The sequence below is a fragment of the Spermophilus citellus genome, assembly GCF_964194105.1.
Source record: "Spermophilus citellus genome assembly, chromosome: 15".
Classification (NCBI taxonomy): domain Eukaryota; kingdom Metazoa; phylum Chordata; class Mammalia; order Rodentia; family Sciuridae; genus Spermophilus; species Spermophilus citellus.
The window spans coordinates 19,895,484-19,912,051 of NC_138195.1; the positions used below are offsets into that span (position 1 = coordinate 19,895,484).

At 40.3% G+C, this 16,568-nt stretch overlaps 1 protein-coding gene across 2 annotated transcripts in view; it reads left to right on the forward strand.

Annotated features, from left to right (window-relative positions):
• The window catches only part of WDFY4 (WDFY family member 4), a 250,451-nt gene that overhangs the window by 20,561 nt on the left and 213,322 nt on the right, over positions 1-16,568 (forward strand). For both annotated transcript variants that reach the window (XM_081267492.1, XM_081267493.1), the window contains exons 7-10: positions 3,378-3,535; positions 5,080-5,532; positions 8,183-8,287; positions 9,851-10,041. In XM_081267492.1, the coding sequence (XP_081123618.1) occupies positions 3,378-3,535; positions 5,080-5,532; positions 8,183-8,287; positions 9,851-10,041 (907 nt within the window). The remainder of the gene's footprint in view (positions 1-3,377; positions 3,536-5,079; positions 5,533-8,182; positions 8,288-9,850; positions 10,042-16,568) is intronic.

The window sequence follows — 16,568 nt, forward strand, 5'->3', positions numbered from 1 at the left end:
AATGCTCTCACTCTGGCTTCTTCTGCTCCCCTGCCTTGGGTGGCTTCTCCCCTACTGTGTTTTTCTGGGATATAGTCCCAAATGAAGTACTTCTTTCACAGATCCTTAAGATTTGGGAAAACCAAATAAAAACATTGTCCAGCTGGGTCTGGAATAGTGTTTTCCACTCTGACTTGCTATATCATCTTCAGGTTGTGCCTAGATATTAGAAAGAGCAAGCAATGGAAATCAAGGAAATTCTTTGATGGTTCAAGCTTTTATTTTTTCATAAATTTATTTGTTCTTTTTAGTTATACATAGTTCATTTTGATATAATTATGCAAACATGGACTATATTTTATTCTAGTTAGAGTTCTATTCTTATGGATGTATATGGTGGTGGGATTCACTGTGTTGTTTTCATATGTGTACATGGCAAAACTATGTCAGATTCCTTCTACTGTCTTCCCTTTGCTTATCTCGCTCCCTCCTATCCATTCCCCATTGCCTAATCTACTGCACTTCTATTGTCCTCCCACTCTGATTATTTGTGGGTTAGCTTCCACCTATCAGAGAAAACATTCGACCTTTGGCTTTTTGGGACTGGCTTACTTCACTTAGCATGATAGTCTCCAGATCCATCCATTTGCTGGTAAGCATCATAAAATCATTCTTCTTTATGGCTAAGTAATACTCTATTGTGTATATATACCACATTTTCTTTATCCACTCATCTAATGAAGGGCACCTAGGTTAGTTCCATAGCTTAGCTATTGTGAATTGAGGTGCTATAAACATTGATGTGGCTACATCACTATATTGTGCTAATTTTTAGTCCTTTGGGTATAAGCTGAGGAGTGGAATACCAGGGTCAAATTGTGTTCCCATTCCAAGTTTTCTGAGGAATCTCAATATTGCTTTCCATAGTGATTGCACCAATTTGCAGTCCCACTAGCGATATATGAGTGTACCCTTTTCCCAACATCCTCGCCAACATTTATTGATAATTGTATTCTTGGTAATTGCCATTCTGACTGAAGTGAAATGGATTCTCATTATATTCTCAGTTTTAATTTGCATTTCTCTATTTTGCTAGAGATGTTAAACATTTTTTCATGTATTTGTTGACTATATTTCTTATTCTGTAAAGTGTCAGTTCCTTTGCCTATTTATTGATTGGGTTATTTGGGGATGTTTCTGGTGTTTTTAAAGGTTTTTTAAAAATATATATCCTGAAAATAATGCTCTGTCTGAGGTGTAGGTAGCAAGGATTTTCTCCCATTCTGTAGGCTCTCTCTTCATACTCTTGGTTGTTTCGTTTGCTCTGAAGAAGCTTTTTGGTTTGATACCATTTCGTTTATTGATTATTGATTTTGCTTCTTGAGCTTTAGGGATCATGTTGAAGAAGTCAGTTCCTGAGCTGATATGTTGGAGTGTTGGGCCTACATTTTCTTCTGTTATGTGTAGGGTTTTGATCGAATACCTAGGACCGTGATCAATTTTAAACTGAGTTTTGTGCAGGATGAGAGATAGGGGCTAAATTTCATTCTGCTACTTATGGATTTCCGGTTTTCCCATCACCATTTGTGAAGAGGCTGTCTTTCCTCTGAGGTATGTTATTGGTGCCTTTGTCTAGTATGAAGTAATGTATTTTTATAGATTTGTCTCTGTGTCTTCTATGCTGTTCTATTAGTCTTCTTGCCTGTTTTGGTGCCAATACCATGTTGTTTTTGCTAATGTAGCTGTATAGTATAATTTTAGGTCTGGTATTGTGATGCCTCCTGCTTTGCTTTTCTTGCTAAGGATTGCTTTCACTATTTTGGGTCTCTTGTTTCTCCAGATTAATTTCATGTGTACTTTTTCTATTTCCATGAAGAGTATCACTGGAATTTTGATGGGAATTGCCTTGAATCTATATAATGCTTTTGGTAGTATGGACATTTTGATACTATTAATTCTGTCTATCCAAGATCATGGGAGGTCTTTCCATTGTTTTTCTCTTTACTGTTCTGTAATTGTCATTGTAGAGGTCTTTCACCTCTTTCATTAGACTGATTCCTATTTTTTTTTTAGATTATTGTGAATGGGATAGTTTTCCTAATTTCTCTTTCTGATGTGTCTTCCTCTGGGCTTTGCTTTGCTTCTCTTCTTTAGGGTGTAGATTACCACTGGACTTCACAACAGAGCAAGGTTTTGAACCTAGAGGGAGTGACTTGGATGAGAGGTACTGAAGTCCCTCAGTTCAGTCTCCACTGGAATGTGATTAAATGGCAATAACCTGAGGGACTTGCTCCAAAGGGATGCTAGGAATAAATGTCCCTCTGTGGGTGCATCACATTTCACATCAGTCTGGACCATGACCAGATGGCTATGGCCACTGTGGTGGTATATGTATGGCATTTTCTACACATTTCTTTGGCTCAATCACAGGTCAACTCTTCCCAGACTTCTTGTAGAAGGCAGGAGGTGGAAATAAGCCTATTGTAGGAAGTGTGGGGAAGCACCCATTTCAGTTCATTGTCTTTCCTCCCTGCTTTAATGGAAGCACCTTTTCCTGTTGAAATACCAGAGGTGAAATGAGCCTGAAGAGGCTCTTCCTCATGAGCAGAGCAAGGTAGCTCACCTGTGCATAAGTAGCTAAAATCAAAGCAATATTCAACCTTATGGTAAGCATGAGGAAATCTACTGAAACCTAGTTCTTTCTAATGGTGTTTCATTGCTCTTTGGAAATACTGACTCATTTTGGAAGTGCCCCTTCTTTGCTCATGCCCTAAGCTTATGTCTTTTGAGAATCCAGCCTAGAAAGCAGCCATTCTCTGAACAGAGCTGTAGTTTTTCACAGGTTCCTCTAGATATTAGTTCTTCCTTATGGGCAGGGAATATGTTCCAAGATCCCAAGTGAATGCCTGCAACTGAATGCTAGATGTACTATTTTTTTCTCCTGTACATTCATACTTATGATAAAATTTAATTTATAAATTGGGTTCAATAAATGTATAACAGCAATAACAAATCCTAAAATAGAACAATTATATGAAAATATACCCTAAGAAAAGGTATTTTAAACTTATGAATGGTTTGTGTCTGGAACTTTCCAGTTAATATTTTAGGGCCATGATTGATCAGGAGTAATTGCAACTTTGGAGTGCAAAACACCAATAAGAGGGGATTATTCTATTCTGGTAGCACTTATTTAGCTGAAGTTTGCAAACATAATAGCATTTATCCAGGATGTTCTCCTTGTCTTTGGTGACATGGTGCCTCTAGCTTAAGATCTTTGGGGTCTTCCCCAATATGACAGATCTGCATTGCCTCTGTCTCCTTGTGAGGAGCACCATGCACAAATGTGGCTGCTCCATGCAAGATGTGCAGGGAGATGGCCTTATCTGTCCCCACAGGTACGACGGACTGACTCAGGGTGAAGTGGACCCCCAGCTGGAGGAGCTTGTTGGATTAGTAGTGTGGCTGACAACCTGTGGGAGGTCAGAGCTGAAGGTGTTTGACAGTGTCACTTACCCTCAGCTTGAAGGCTTCAAGTTCCATCGTGAGACTTCTGGTGGGTCCTTCTTATGTCTCTGGGTAACCTCAATGGAGTCAATGCTGTGCCCTGATAAGTCTATGCAGGTCCCCCCCCCCTTTTTCTGTATTTACCTGTTAAGGTAGGAGAGTCTGATATGGCCATAGCCTTTGGGGAAATGAGCTGTGAGTCTGAAATCTCCCCTTTATACACTTACCCAGATGTGCAACTACAGCTTTTTACAATGAGGAAGTTTGTTTTGTGTAGAACTCAGAAGAAATATTGCTTAATAAAGGAAAAGATTGGAGGAGTTCTCTGATTCCACCACCCACCTTGTGGAGACTCTAATATTTGTGATGAAGTCTGATGATCTTGAATCAACCTCCTAGGCTCAGAGTCAGTGACTTCTCTTCTTAGTACTCTGAGATATGATTGGTTAATTGATGAATTCAGTCTGCACACACTTGGGTGCCACATGGGTGCTGGTGTGAACAGGCCAGGTGCCTGCTTCCTTAAGCTTCTCTTTAGAGACCTTGTGCACACACTGAATATATTCTGCTAGAGAACTGGCTGACAAATGCATCTGACACAGCTGTGACATCCCATGGGTCAGTAAGGAAACCCCACACAGAGGTGCCTGGTGGAAGGTGTTTTGAAGGCTAAGTATGATTGTTCCAGATTGAAATGAAAGGGAAGACTTTAAAGGTAGGTTGTACTGTCTAGGGAAAAAAATGTGGCCTTGAACAGCTGGGTGAGTCTGAGGAAGGGGGAGCTGCTGCAGAGCCGAGGCCGAAGAGTGGAAAGCCATAGGGGCCAGCTTAAGAAGGGCCACTGGGTGGGCTTCAGCAGATGCACAGGGACATGGATAAGGTTCAGGGGAATGTTGGACCAGAAATTTCAGTTTCAGAAACTTCTCTGGTATCCAAGGAGAGAGGGCTGTAGGCAAAGAGCTTTCTGATGAAGCATCTCCTACATGAGAGAGAATGAGAGTCGTCTTTTCAGCTGGAGAAAAAGGCCGGGCGAGTTAGGAAGGTATATTCTTTAACGGCTTATCTAGAAATGAAACTGATTTGCTTGGTCATCTTTGACATCATTTGATTTTAATCAATTGAAAATAATTCTCCAAGACCAGCTCTGGCCAATGAAACACAATGTAAGTCAGATTGTGTAATTTCAAATAAGAAGAAACTGGTTAAATTATTTTTGGTCATGTATTTTATTTATCTCAATATGTCCAAAATGTAACACCTCAACGTGCAGCCAATACAAATGACTCTTTCATGGGATAATTTGTTTTCTTTTCTTTCAACTTTCTTTTGGAACTCCAGTGTGTTTTGATGCTTTTGGAACATCTTGGTTCATAGTGGCCACAGTTAAAGTGCTCTATTAACCAACATATCTTTGACAATGCAGCTCCAGCCTTTTTCATATCCCGAGTGGATGACCTTTTTGGATTTTGGTAGATGCATATACACAAGACCTAGAAAATAGAAACTTCAAATAGGGTGTTCTAATGATAATGCAAGCACATATTTCTAAATGGGAGAAATGACTTGCAGGATTATTCTTGTTTTCATCTTTAGGTGTGAGTGTTAAGAATCTGCAGGCCTTCCAGGTTCTACAGAGTGTTTTCCACAAAGCCAATGATGCTGTCCTCTGCACACAAGTCCTGTTGGCCATGAAGACCATGTGGGCTTGGAACCCTCGGAATTTCTTCCTTCTGGAGTGGACCCTGCAGCCCATCTCACAGTTTGTGGAGATTGTACCCCTGAAGCCTACCTCAGTGCAGGTGCAATTTTTCCAGCTCCTGGAGTCACTGGTGTTCAAGATGTGCTACGTGCCCCATGAGATCCTGCAGAAGGTGCAGCGTCTGATCAAGGAGAGCCCTGAGCCATCCTGTACCCTTGTGGCACTGCAGAGCATCCTCAAGATCACTGGCAGTGACCCTCTCTTCACTGACATCTTCAGGGACTCAGGGCTGCTGGGCTTGCTGCTGGCCCAGCTGAGGAAGCAGGCCAAGATCATGAGGAAGTCAGGTGCGGCCTCAGAGAATAGGGAGGGATGGGAAAGTGGGCTGGGATCATTATTAGCTAGGCTTGGTCTGTGTGACAACCCAAAAACCCCTTGATGTGACAGAGAATATAAGCATGCAAATGGCACTGGGCATCATGAAGGTCAGAGAAGGTGTCCCTGAGACACATGGCATCACAAAGAGTAGGCAGGCTTCCCAGTCTTCCCCATGAGAAGGTAAAAGTGATGGATGCAACTTTAGAATGCACTTGGGACTAACCCAGGCCCTTAGTTTTTAAGTATTTTCCCACCCTAGACACTGGGTATGTAGATGGGAGATAGCTGGGGACCTGTGGATCTTCAGTAATGCAAAGGGTAATGGGAGCCTGGAGAGCTCTAGGCTTCTGGAAGAGCTCTGCTCTTTAAGGATCTTCTGAGATATGGCCTTGCTCACTCCACACTGTTGGTCTGATGGTTCCCCACTGGCAGAGGGGTCACCAGGACCTCCAAGTTTTGGTCCCACTTTGTGTGCCCTGTTGGGCAGCTACTTGTGCCTTCTTGGCTATACTCCTGGCACTTGCCTCAGTCCCTGCACTCCAGGGTCTCAACTTCAGCAACCCAAAGTGACATAAGGCACACTTTGGGGTGCCTTATGTCCTCATGGAAGTGCACAGTGAATGGGCATTGGGCCCTTTAATTTCTTTACCATGTCCCAGACATAAACCCTGCTGGGGACCCTGTATATGGGACTCTGTAGCCCCCACCTCCAGTGATTTTAGTGATGGAAAATAGGCACAAAACTTCCTTTTCCTATTTCTCTTGTCTTTCCCTTGATCTGTGTACATCTGCTGTTCTGTGAAATCAGCCTGGAGGAGGGACCCCAGAACACAAGAACCTGACTGTTTATCTCTCCTCACCTTTTTCTCCTCTCCTTGTCCCACTGCACAGGCTAGGAGTGCCTGGGGACTCTCTGGCCTTTGGGGCTTTTGGAAATCTGCTTCAGACTTAAGCCAAGGTCATCATTAGCCTGTTTATTTCCTGAGTCTATCTGAGGAGAAGAAGCAGAGAGAGAGATCATGGGTGTTGGAGCCAGGCAATAATAAGGATTGAGCTGAAATCCTGGCCTTATTACTTACAAATGGAGAGGTCTTAGCAAAGTTACTTTGTCTTTTTGGACTTGCTTCCCTCTCAGTAACATGTTGATAATAGCTACATCATAGGAATCTTCTGAGAATTAAAGAAAAAGGCCCCATTGCTGTGCCTGGTACATAGCAGGTGCTTAGAAAAGGTTGATTTCTGTATCCCTACACTTGCATGGTGTTGCATGGAAGACTGAGGTAGATACTCCAGGAAGAGCTTGGGCATCTTTTGGAGGCCAGAAAAGGCCTATCCTGTCCTGAGAATATTTGCAAGTCTGATCAGGATTGAGGACAATGGGCTTCCAGAATGCTTTGTGTGTTTTGTTATATGCAAATGTCCTGGACAGTTTTGTTATATGCAAATTTCTGTTCTTTAGTAGCTTTGTCTTAGTCCCTTTTCTGTCATTATAATATAATGCTATAGACTGGATAACTTATAAATAATAGGAGTTTATTTAGCTCATGCTTCTGGAGGCTAGGAAGTCCAATATCATGGTGCAAGCATCTAGTGAAGGCATTCTTTTTCCATCAAAACATGGTGGAGGGCAGCAAAGGACAAAGGATCCAGCATTCCATTCTTGGATCTCTCATTCTCCTCTGATAAGGTCATTAATCCCATCACAGGGTCTCCACTCTCATGGTCTCATCTAAACCTAATTATGTCTCAAAAGCCTCACCTTCAAATATTATTAATGCATAATTAAGTTTTTGACACTTAAATTTTGGAGGACACATTCAAGCCATGCCCTAAATCTGGTCATGAATAAAGTTAGCAAATTAGCTTTCCTTGGCATTTAACTGAGAAATCTTTGCACAGTCTTTGTTTTTAAGTGTTTTTGTATTGTTCTAGTTCCGTATTGCTTTCTGTCATCTATTTGCTTCTAAGTCTCATCCCAGACTTATCAGCATTTCTAGGAGAGTTTGAGCTTTTTAGCAAGCTAAAGTAGTCAGTCTTACTTTGTGCTTTGTGTTTTAAAACGTGCTTTATTTATTCATAGGTATTCTGTCTCCTGGTAATAAGTCATACTTTGTACTCATTTATTCATTCACTCTCAAAATATGTATTGAGCTTCCCACACATCTTATGCTCAAATCTCTTGAGCTTCTGAATGGCTTGGGTATGAGCTGTACTCTCTCCCAGGGATGATGGTGAACTGTAAAAGTGGTGAAAAGAGAATCAAGAAGGCGAGGCAATGCTTCTTAAAGTGAAGCATGGTCAGTGGACCCTCCTCATCAGCATCACCTGGGAACATGTTAGAAAGGCAAGTTGTAGGCTCTCATCCCAGACTTATTAATTCAGAATCTCTGGGGATGGGACCCAGCATGAAGCTCTGGATTTTACCAGCAATCCAACTAGGGGATTCTGATAATGCTCACATTGGAGAACCACTGCTTTTGAGGGTAGTAGTGTCATATCTCAAGAATTGGGGTTCACACTCCCTTATAATAGAAGTACTGTATTCACATCTTCTTAAGAGAATAGAAACTAATGAAGTTAATGTGTACTTGGATTTTTGTTGATTCTTTAATATGATAGGAAACAAAGAGTATAGTTCTGGCATTCAGGATCCAGAAAGAGAACTCACCTGTGTGATGCTGAGAACTGTGGTCGAACTTCTGAAAGGCTCGGTGCGGAATGCAGGTAAGAATGGTACCAACTTTGCCTTGTCATTATTTATTAAAATGTTAATTATTTCCTGGTTTTCTACATGAATTTTCAAAAGTTATATTTAGGGAATAACCAGTATTAATGCTATGTGTAATGTCCATCTGCTGGTTGGTGTTCAGTGACCAACAGTAAATTGATAGACATCTTGGTTGACACTTTTTACTCTAAGGTTATGCAATAAGGTTGGTGAGCAAAGAGACTGTACTTAATCTAGCAGTTTCTAAATTAATGGGAATTACAGAGCCCCTTCCCTCTTTTCAAGTAAAATCCATTAATATTCTGCTACAGTGACTATAGATCCAAAAAGAGAAAAGGAAACAGCTAAAGAGGTAAAGACAATTAAAGGAAGTTAGTCCTTTTTAAGAAGTATAATTTGGACATACTCCTGGCCAGGGTAATCTTGAAACTCTATCCATCCCCAGACTCCCTCCCCCCGACTTTTTTTTTTTTTAGTTTTCTAAGATCATGTTGTTTCTATATTTTTAAGAAAGTATGTGCAATACACACACATGCACACATACATATATTTAAAATAATATGAAACATGTACCAACAGTCATATCAATGGGCAGTTTGTTCTGTGATTTAGGTATCTTTATCTGAGGTTCTTATAGATTAACTATCCTAAATGTAAAAAACTATTATTTCATTATAGCAAAGGGAAGTCTCTAACATTAGACTATAAAACATTCCCCAGAGGGGCTAGTTAAAGTTTATATTCCTCAGCTCACTCTCAGACATTTAACTAGTAGTAAGTCAAGGTAGAGCTGAGGAAGCTACTATTTCAGCAAGCCTCCATGGGGATGGTCAGGTAGGGGAGTACTCAGCCCACAATTAAACTAATTCTGCATTACGGACTTGAGCTTCTCAAATCCACATTAGTTTGGGCAAGTTACTGCCTAGTTTTTTACTCCACGTGAACTACTCTAAAAATCAATTCTGGGGAAGAAAAAATGTTTAGGATTATTTTTAAACAAGAGCATACCACCAACTTGGTTTCCTTTATTTTCTCCCCAAGAAACTACCCAGAAATTAAATATGTTCTCAGATTCTAGTTTGTTTTCTGCAAGAATTTTAGCAGAAAAAAAGAGAGTATTGTCTCTCTGGACTATCAAGTTATAGGGAAACAAAGGGCAAGGGATATCTAGTTAAAATTCCCATTACCTAGGTTTCTAAAAAGAAGGTGTTTTTTTCTCCCTCTTTTTTCCTACAAGACTATAAGACATTGTTCTTAACTATAGTTGTCTTGAACTTATTTCTCCTATCTTAAACTTATCTCCTATGGAGATATTGATGAAAATTTCCCCCCACCCCAAAATAAGATTCTCAATGATGAAGAAAGCAGTTTTTAAAAATTTTCAGCTTCATATTTTCTCTCTTCCTTTTTTTCATTTTAATTTATAATGGGCATACCAATAGGCAAACAGAATACTTAAAATGTAGCAAAACGAGTTTAAAGACAAAGCATTCCTTAAGAGTGAAACTGAGGTACCAAGGCTCCATGCTCCAGCCCCATCTTGTCTGTGTGGTCCCCAGTTGTCCTGAAAGACCATGGCATGGTGCCCTTCATCAAGATCTTCCTGGATGATGAGTGCTACCGGGGAGCCTCACTCAGCATCTTGGAGCAGCTCTCAGTCATCAATGCTGAAGAGTATATGAGCATCATTGTTGGTGCTTTGTGCTCATCCACTCAGGGGGAGCTGCAGCTGAAACTGGACCTCCTGAAGGTAATTTCAAGTTCCTCTTTGTGACTGGCTTTTCTATAGATATTTACCAAATGATACACATTTTTTCAGGCTTTGGTTCATTTAGTTGGCCACTATATTAGGTAGTACATTGTGTTAGGCAGTGTTAGCTGCTATAACAAATAAATCTCACATCCTCAGTTGCCTGATACATTAGACTTTCCTTTTTGCATAGAATCCAGTCAATGATTGTGGCTGCTATTCAGGCACAGCTGTCACCTGGCCTTCTAACTCAGCTAGCACACAAGGGAAGAACTACCATGGAAAATGGCAGAAGGCATTTTCATTCAGACCTGGAACTGCCATGTGTTAATTTCTGTCTAATTTTCTATGGACAGAACTTTGGAGAGGACTCACTTGAATGTCAGGGGTTCCAGGAAAAGTAGTCCCCATGAAGGCAGCTGGTTCCCAGCAACATTGTAAACTGTGAAAGTGGAGCTCAAATCAGTGGTGGTTAAACAACTGCCTTGTTGACTCTACTTACTGAGCATCTATCAATTACCAGGCCTGATACAGAATGCCTGGACATACAATAGAATGAGATACTAACCTGGGCCTGTGGGAGCTCAGAGAAGAGTGCTCATAATAAGTGAGCATGGGTTGTATTATAGTGTGGTAGATGCCTTGGTTAGCCATTGGGCACAGCCTGCTATGAAAAAGAAAAGTAAGGGAGATCAGCTCTGCCTTACCTGTTTGAGGAAAGCTCTCAGAAGAGATAAAGGGAGCAAAAGGCAGTGAAAGGTGTGGGAGCAGCAGGTACAAGGGGACAAATGAGACTCGGTTGTAACATTTGGATAACAGAGGATTATATGCTTTTATGATATTGCTAATAATTAACAAATTACCTTAATTTAGTTAAAGAAATATAACAAAATACTAACCCTACTATTCTTTCTGTCTTATGGCTCTCACAATTTTGTTACCATTCCTTTCCTTCACTTCTTTAATGTTTATGGATTTATACTTTTTTTAAAAAATTCTCTTTTCTTTGGTTTTATTCTATTTGGGGACAGAGCAGAAATAAATGTAAATACCCCTTGGGGAGTGGACCTGGACTTCTCACATGTATGTGTAGCACAATCCCAAATGAAGCACATGCTTATGTTTTCTTAGAATGTCATACCCAATTTTTGGTGAATTAAAAAAAGAAAAAAGTACAAACTTCTCTGACTCCCAAAATTTAGTAAACCATCAATCTAGCTTACTTATGTATGTCTCTGGACAAAACCTTTCTGAACATGTAGAGGATGGTGTTTGAATCATTTGACATACTTTGTTTCTCTGCAGAGCCAATATCAGACAGACATTGGTGTGAACTTTGCCTGTTCACAAGGCCTAAGCCTGCAGGGGTTGGCTTGGCTGAAGCAATGAGTGACTCATATAAAAGTGACATTGTGAACATGGCTATCATGTGCTTCACAGAACCCAAACAATGATTTCACTACATGGAAAAAAAATCAGTGACAGTGATTTCTATGAAGCAAAAAAGGAAAGTTAAATATCTTTTGGAACAGCTCAGTTATTTTGTGAAGTAGGGGCATCATAATGCAAAAACAAAACAAAACAAAAAGAGTTGATGAAAATTTAGTGCTGGGAAAGACCTTAGATTCAGGTGGCCCCGTTTTCCAGTGTTATAGGCAGAGAGAGTCTAGTTAGAGCACTTCATTGATAGTTGCTATAAGTGTTGAAGTTAGTCTGAATCTAAGACTAGCAACTGAAGAATGAGTGATTTTCCCACCTTGGCAGGCTGTTTGTCTCATTCCCTCCTCACGTCTGTGTTCAGCTTTATTTTATGTGTTCTTACAGGAAAAGGAAAAGTACCATGAGAGCAGTCCGGACTGTGGTTTTTGACAGGGTGAACAATCATTTCTGACACTTTCATATTGAAAGTTAAACAGATTCAGAGAAGAAAAAAATTTCTCTTTTACTTTGTTTGGAGAGTAAAAGCATTTTTGTGTCTAATACAGAAGAAGTGCTGTGCTTTGCTCTTGGAGAGTTCATCTTGTTTACTCAATAGCCCAGAGGCTTCTTATTGGAGTGTTAGCCCTTGGGTAATGGACTGAATTTCTAGAATTAGCAATGTAAAGCCATTATGGTGTTTTACAGATTCAATATCATTTCAGAATCACACTATCAAGAGAGCACATAAGAACGAACGCTCAGAGAGCTTATTTAACAAAATCATAGCCTGTGCTCAATGTGCCATCTTCTCCCCATGTACCAAGTCACTTCTGGGCAGTTGGGAGGCCCCAGGAGCTGCCATTGCCCTCTGAGGACTAGGGCTGTTAACACATTGCTGCTCCAGTGAGCAGTGGAGCAGGATGGGCCCCCCGAGCCTATCCCAGATTTGCCTACCACTGAGTAACATGAGTATCTAGTGAATGTTTGATGGAATCTGATGTGGGATCTGCAATTGTTTCTCAATCATCTTGGGAATCCCTTGGAACTTTGGGAGCAAAAATGTGAAATGAACTCCTTTTGGCTATATCTCCTTTGCTAGAAGCTAAGGCCTGGCTGTGCCCACAGGTACTATCCACAGAGTGGGTCAGACAGAGGATGAGGGGGAAATGCTGGCGTATTGGGACCTGAAATGCAAAGGGGTTGGTGGTAAAGGGTTGCTGTCTCTGAAATGCATTCCCAATATGGCGTTGTTCCAGTGTCCCTTCCTTGTGGCAAAATCTGCCAGCCACTCTGGAGAAGACCAATTCAGGGCAGATGTTTCCAAAATTCAGTGGTGCTTCCATACCAACACTAAAGTCACATGTGACTGCACCACCAATTCTCCCAAATGATAACTGAGTTAAGGAATAATGTAGGCAAATGAATTTCCTCTCCATGGCCGGTGGGACCATGATTGGGTTATGCACAAATTCAGATTGATTTGCTAATATACATTTAGCTGTTCAACTCTGAGCTTTAATCACATTACCTCACCAGTCTTCCAGCATGACACATGGAAAATTATGAGGAATAACAAATAATAGAATGTGAAATAAATCCTGTTAGTCCTAACATAGTTAGCGCTTTGCAGCAGACATCCATTTCATAGATTCAAGCTGGAGGAATACTAACTCAGAGACGATGACATGGTAACTGAGTTAAGGATGAGAAAATGTGCTTAACGCTGACCTTTCTTGAAATGTGTCAACCCTAGCCTGATTACTTTGACTTCAGCTGATTAAATTTACTCCCTTCCACCGACTGGAAACCCTATGTGATGCATTATCATGTAAAGTTGAATGACAGTAATGGAGACCCTCCTCCTAGGCCCCCAGTTCCTGACAAATCGTTTCCCGAAGTAGTGAAGTATTTATTTTCCTTTATGATAGAAATGTTTCTCTTTAGTTGCTATGAAATTAAGCCTTTGTAATTGGATTTTGAACTCTTTACTTTATGACTCTGCAAATATGAAATTAACCCCATCCCAAGAAATAATAGAACAGTCTACGTTCTAATGAGATTACCCCCATTTTAGATAATGACTCTGAATTTAATAAATCAAACAAAGCAACAATTAAGGACAGCCCATTCCTTCCTTTTCCCCCTCCCAAGCAGAAAAGAAAACAACCAGCTAGGAGTTACAGGTGACAGTCTCTTTGAGAGACACAGATCATGATGAGGACTATTATCAGGTTGTGTCTCTTAAAAAAATATCTGTTTTCAACACTCTTAGAAGGATGGAATCCTTCTAAGCAATATCAGACATCAATTTGGACAATTGGAAGGTGGTTTCTGGAGAGAAGAGTGGGCTTTCAGTGGTCATGAAGCACTCAGACAATTGGCTATAATCTGATTAGTTTTGTTTTTGAATCATTCTCCTTTTTGGTATGTTTTGTCATGTGTCATGGGATAAACTGAAGAGCTCCATTCATTCCAGTGCTTGAAACCAACCTCCTAGTTGTCTTAAGAGCCATCAAAAACTCTCAGTTGAATTGAGACTGTTTAGAATCGTATAGCTTTAAATTTACCAATGTCTTTGTGATTGATTTATTTTTGGTGGCCTGTGTCCTGTGACCAGGCACAAGCTCAGTTTCAAACAAAGTATATAGTTTCAAACACTGTGTATAGTTCAGCAGTGTTCCTTCCACCATGTAAGTCATCATTTGGAAGGAAAGTGACCAAACCTTCACGAGCTTCAACATTATAGTGAGTTTCCTGCTCAGCTGAAGAAATAATTCTTTGTTAGGAGAGAGTTGTGCATGTGTGGCAGATACAGATGTGGTGTCTGCCTTGGCCTCTCACAGCCCCAGGCTCCTCAGGGTGAGGAGTGTGGGATGGAAGCAAGTGGCTGTGGTGACTGTCTACACACAGAAAGGCCTTGCTCAGTGCTAGCCATGGGCTTTTACATTTTCTGAGCATCACCGTTTCTGAAAGAACTTTGCTCTAGCAATCTTAATTTTTGTCTTTAAGGACATGTCTACAAATGCCAATCTTTCCTGGATTTTGAGCCAAATTCACAATGTGAGGGCATATTCTCACCACAAGGAAAAAGCACTGTCATTGCCACATCCTTCATATTTTATTTTTGCCTCCATCTTTCTGGCAGTATGGAAAGTCCATTTACCTGAAGTCTATCCCATGACTCTGATTTGAATCTCCTTTGGTGGGTGGCTCTGATGCTAACTCTTTTTTTCAAATTCCAAAATGGCAATTGATTTCCTCATACTGGTCCTTCTTTGCTGTGGTGGGTTATCATTGATCTAACCACCATATGACAGATGTTTTCTCTAACTGGGAAATGATCTATCATCCCATATTGGTAAAGATAAATATTTCTTTCTCATTTTATATTACTTATCCATTTTGATCAAAACTGTGGAATTTGGCCTTTCATAGATTTTCCTAGTTACTATAATATTCATTTTGTTTTTTGATTTCTTGAAATGTCATAGATTGGGTAGTCGAAGTATATTAAGTGGATCTTGACCACTTTTTGAGAGTCTTTGTGAGAATTCTCATCTGTGTGCATCAACATGATCCAGGCTCATGTTGTTTTAGCTCACACATGGGATTGACTACCCAAAAAGCTGCTTGGTATTCTTGTAATGAAATATCACTTTAAACAACAAAATTTGAGTGACGGGAGCACCCATTATATTGTTATAGGGAGAAACTCCTGTTAGGTTAGGGTACCAGCATTTTAGAGATGCAGCTGGAAAGTTACTTTTCCCATCAAAAGTGCATAGTTTCATCTTTAATCATTAGTTATAACTTTACTAAGTTTCTATTTGACCTTCTATGTAGGAGAATTTTATGACTGTTTTCTCCTTTTCTTTCCTGAGCTTCCCGTTTCTTCTTTGCCTGCTGACTTCCATGTGTCAAGCTGACACATGCACTGAAGTCACAGTGTCACCTTCCCCAAATTTGGAGTTTCTCGTTTTTTTCCTCTTTGAGCCTTATCTCAAGCATCCTGGATTGACTCCAGATTGTCCCCTTCCTTGTTTCCAGCAGCATTAAATATTTGAAAGGATAAAATAACTCAAATATCTCTCGAGTCTATTAAAGGAACCACAAGGACCCTCTACTCTCTAGGAAACGTGCCTGAAATGCCCAGGTTTTAGATGGGGCCCTCTACAATTTGTGTGATTAATCAATAAATACCAAACTACAGGCTTTTAGTATTTATCAAAAGTTGTCCACACATTCTTCACTTTAATGTATGAAGTTAGCTCAGAGTGAGCACTGCTTAAAAATAGCCCACCTGGCCACCTGCCTGCCTGCCTTTCAAAAAGGTATATTGAATACCTAGTGTATACCACACATTGGCAGCAATGAATGGTGCATTGGAAATGCTCAGCAAAGATTTGATTTTAGGAAGAAATAAACATTTATCTGACCAGTAGAAGTCTCAGCCATCTGGAGGGTGAGGTATTTTACTGAATATACTTGGAGTACTTTAAATTCTTTCTCCACACATGGTCTATTCTATATGGGGTACCTCTGTATTTTGTTTCATTGAGGGTTTCCCTTCTCTACTTGAAAGCTCATCTTTTCATATCATCTTTTAAGTAGATGATATGAAAAGATGAGCTTTTATATCATCATTTAACAGATGTATCCCTGCTTGCTCAGAGAGGGAGAATAATAAACTGCTTCTTTAGGATTTCATTGTAGCTCCCATGAAAGAGACGGTTGGTTCCCATTCATGCAGGGAGTAGTTATTAAGTTTGCACTGGGTTCCACAGCAGTGAATAAGCCAGATGTGGTTCTCAATCTCATGGTTATCCTGTCTGGGGGAGACCTGAGACCATTTCTAGCAAATGAAGTAGTGTAAAAGTGGTTTCATTGGGGGAATAAGAGGGGATTGGGGGGGCCTAGGATAAGTGTGAACTAGGGATCAGAGACAGCTTTTTGGGTGGAGATGCATATAAGCCAGAGAGTTAGATAAACCCTATCAGCACAGGTTTCAAGGGGAGCTCTTTGAAAAAAGGCACTTATGGGAAACTTAAATCTAAGAATAAGAGGAATAAGAGAGATACCTCAGTATTTGAAAACATCCTTCATATTGC